General features: G+C 32.2%; 1 protein-coding gene across 1 annotated transcript in view; it reads right to left on the reverse strand.

The window, feature by feature from the left end:
• The window catches only part of LOC100632851 (elongation factor 2-like), a gene marked incomplete at its 5' end in the record, with an annotated part of 5,119 nt that overhangs the window by 730 nt on the left and 1,990 nt on the right, over positions 1–2,399 (reverse strand). The window contains 6 exons of the mRNA XM_020005973.1: positions 1–72; positions 203–385; positions 998–1,207; positions 1,565–1,708; positions 1,821–1,928; positions 2,016–2,135. Of these exons, the coding sequence (XP_019861532.1) occupies positions 1–72; positions 203–385; positions 998–1,207; positions 1,565–1,708; positions 1,821–1,928; positions 2,016–2,135 (837 nt within the window). The remainder of the gene's footprint in view (positions 73–202; positions 386–997; positions 1,208–1,564; positions 1,709–1,820; positions 1,929–2,015; positions 2,136–2,399) is intronic.

The following is a 2,399-nucleotide window of genomic DNA, read 5'->3' on the forward strand; positions in this document are numbered from 1 at the left end:
AGACTCCTCAAACACGTGACCACGCCTCCTGTTCAACACACCATAAATACCACCAACAGCAACTTCAGGACACTAGAAAAACAACAATTTTAAAATTTAAAAAATATTGAGAAATTTGTACAAAATAATAATAAATTAAAGCATGTTACTGTTGCACTCAATATTATAAGAAATTTTATTAGTAATTCAAAACTAGTCATACCTGTATTTCAACTAGATAGACTGGTTCCAGTAGGCGTGGCTCAGCAGTGAGTACACAGGCATAGAGCACACGACGAGCCGTGGGAATGATCTGACCACCTCCACGATGGATGGCATCAGTATGGAGGGTCACGTCATGAATGTTGAACCTAACACCTCTCATGTTCTCTTCACACAATACACCCTGAGGAGGAGGAGGAGGAGGGGGGAGAAGGGAAAAGTTAAAATGAAAATACACTATAGCCCATGGTTTTTCTGAAAAATGACTAAAAAATCCCAATAAGTTTTATTAAATTTTCTGATACATATTGATGTCCTTATCCTATATAGAAAGTTTGAATCAATTCCAATTGCAATTTGTCGAGTTAGGACCATTTTAAAAAATAAGCAAAAATCTGATAAAAATCTCTACACTATAGCCAATGGTTTTTCTAAAAAATGGCTCTGAAATCACCAACAATTTTTATTACATTTTCTGATACATATCGATGTCCTTATACTATGCAGAAAGTTTGAGCTAATTCCGGCTGCAATTTTTCAAGTTATGGCCATTTAAAAAAATGAACAAAAATCTAAAAAATGCCCTGTACTATCACCCATGGTTTTTTCAAAAAATGGCTCCGAAATCACCTCAAATTTTTATTACAATTTCTGATACATATTGATGTCCTTATGCTGTGTAGAAAGTTTGAACCAATTCATACTGCAATTTTTGGAGTTGCGGCCATTTTAAAAATAAGCAAAATCTGAAAAAATCCCTGTACTATTATAGCCCACAGTTTTCCAATTACTATACCTCTTTAGTAGCCCATTGGAATCCAGCTACAACACTGTCCTTAATCTCATTCAAGTACTGCACTCCTTTAGTGACATCAATGAGCATATTAGGGCCAGTCGTCTCAGGGCCAAAGCACCAAACCTTCCTGGACTCAGTCGCATCCCATTCATACTTCTCACACAAGTACCGAGCCCGAGCTTTAGGATCCTGTTTATTATTAACATCACCCTAGGATAATAATAAGAATACAAATACAAGTAAAATGAATACAAAATAAAGACACATTTTTTTAAAAAGAAAGAAGTACATGTAGTTTGTATTGAAATTAATGTGAGCTAACAGGTCAATTAATGCAATGCAGTAAATTTTCTGCTAATTATAGTAATAAATAATAATAATAATCTAATTGATCAACAAAATTAATCTATGTACCTATAATATCTGACCCATTATACTTTCTTTTATAATAATAATAATAAATAATAATAATAACAATCATTTCTGTTAGGCTGATAATAACAATAGTGATGATAATAACAATAATAATAACAATGATAATAATGATAATTTAAAGCATTACTGTACCTTGTCAATATCTTCAGCCAGTCCATCAGGGAATGGACAGCACTTCATGAACAACCTGTTGTGCTTGTTAGGCGATTTTGATAGACACATTATTGAACTCTCGGCTGAAACCGTCTCACGATACGACACAACAGGATCAGATTTCTACAATAAAAAATAAAATTAAAATAATCATTTTATGAATAAAAAAATACATTATATAATGATCTTATTAGTTCAGTAAAATTGTTCAATTAATAAATAATTATTATTGTACCTTCAGTGGTATGCAAGCGTGATCCTCTTCCAAATCTTTCAGACATATTTCTAAATGAAGCTCACCAGCTCCAGCAATGATGTGCTCACCACTCTCCTCAATCATACACTACACGGGCATTAATTAGAAAATGGGCATTAATTAGAAAATAAAAATATTAAAATATATATTATTATTATTATTATTGGTTCTTACTTGGACCATAGGGTCGGACTTTGCTAGACGTTTGAGTCCTTCAACAAGTTTGGGAAGGTCCGACGGGTTCTTGGCCTCAACTGCAACACGTACCACAGGGCTAACACTGAACTTCATCACCTAATAATAATAATAATAATAATAATAATAATAATGATGATAATAATAAATACTAATGATGTACATGTATATCTAAATAATTTAAAAAATTGTTTATTAAAAACACAATAAGGAGACAATAATTTTTGCTAACACATACTAATGAACACAATATGATTGAGTCACCATTAACAATAGCTTTTTAACAATACACATTAAAACCGCTTGAAAATGAAACGCTATTAACTAACATACATGTACATGTATAGGGAGCTTTATGTACTA

The sequence above is a fragment of the Amphimedon queenslandica genome, unplaced genomic scaffold, assembly GCF_000090795.2.
Source record: "Amphimedon queenslandica unplaced genomic scaffold, v1.1 AMPQUscaffold_10618, whole genome shotgun sequence".
In the NCBI taxonomy this organism is placed as follows: domain Eukaryota; kingdom Metazoa; phylum Porifera; class Demospongiae; order Haplosclerida; family Niphatidae; genus Amphimedon; species Amphimedon queenslandica.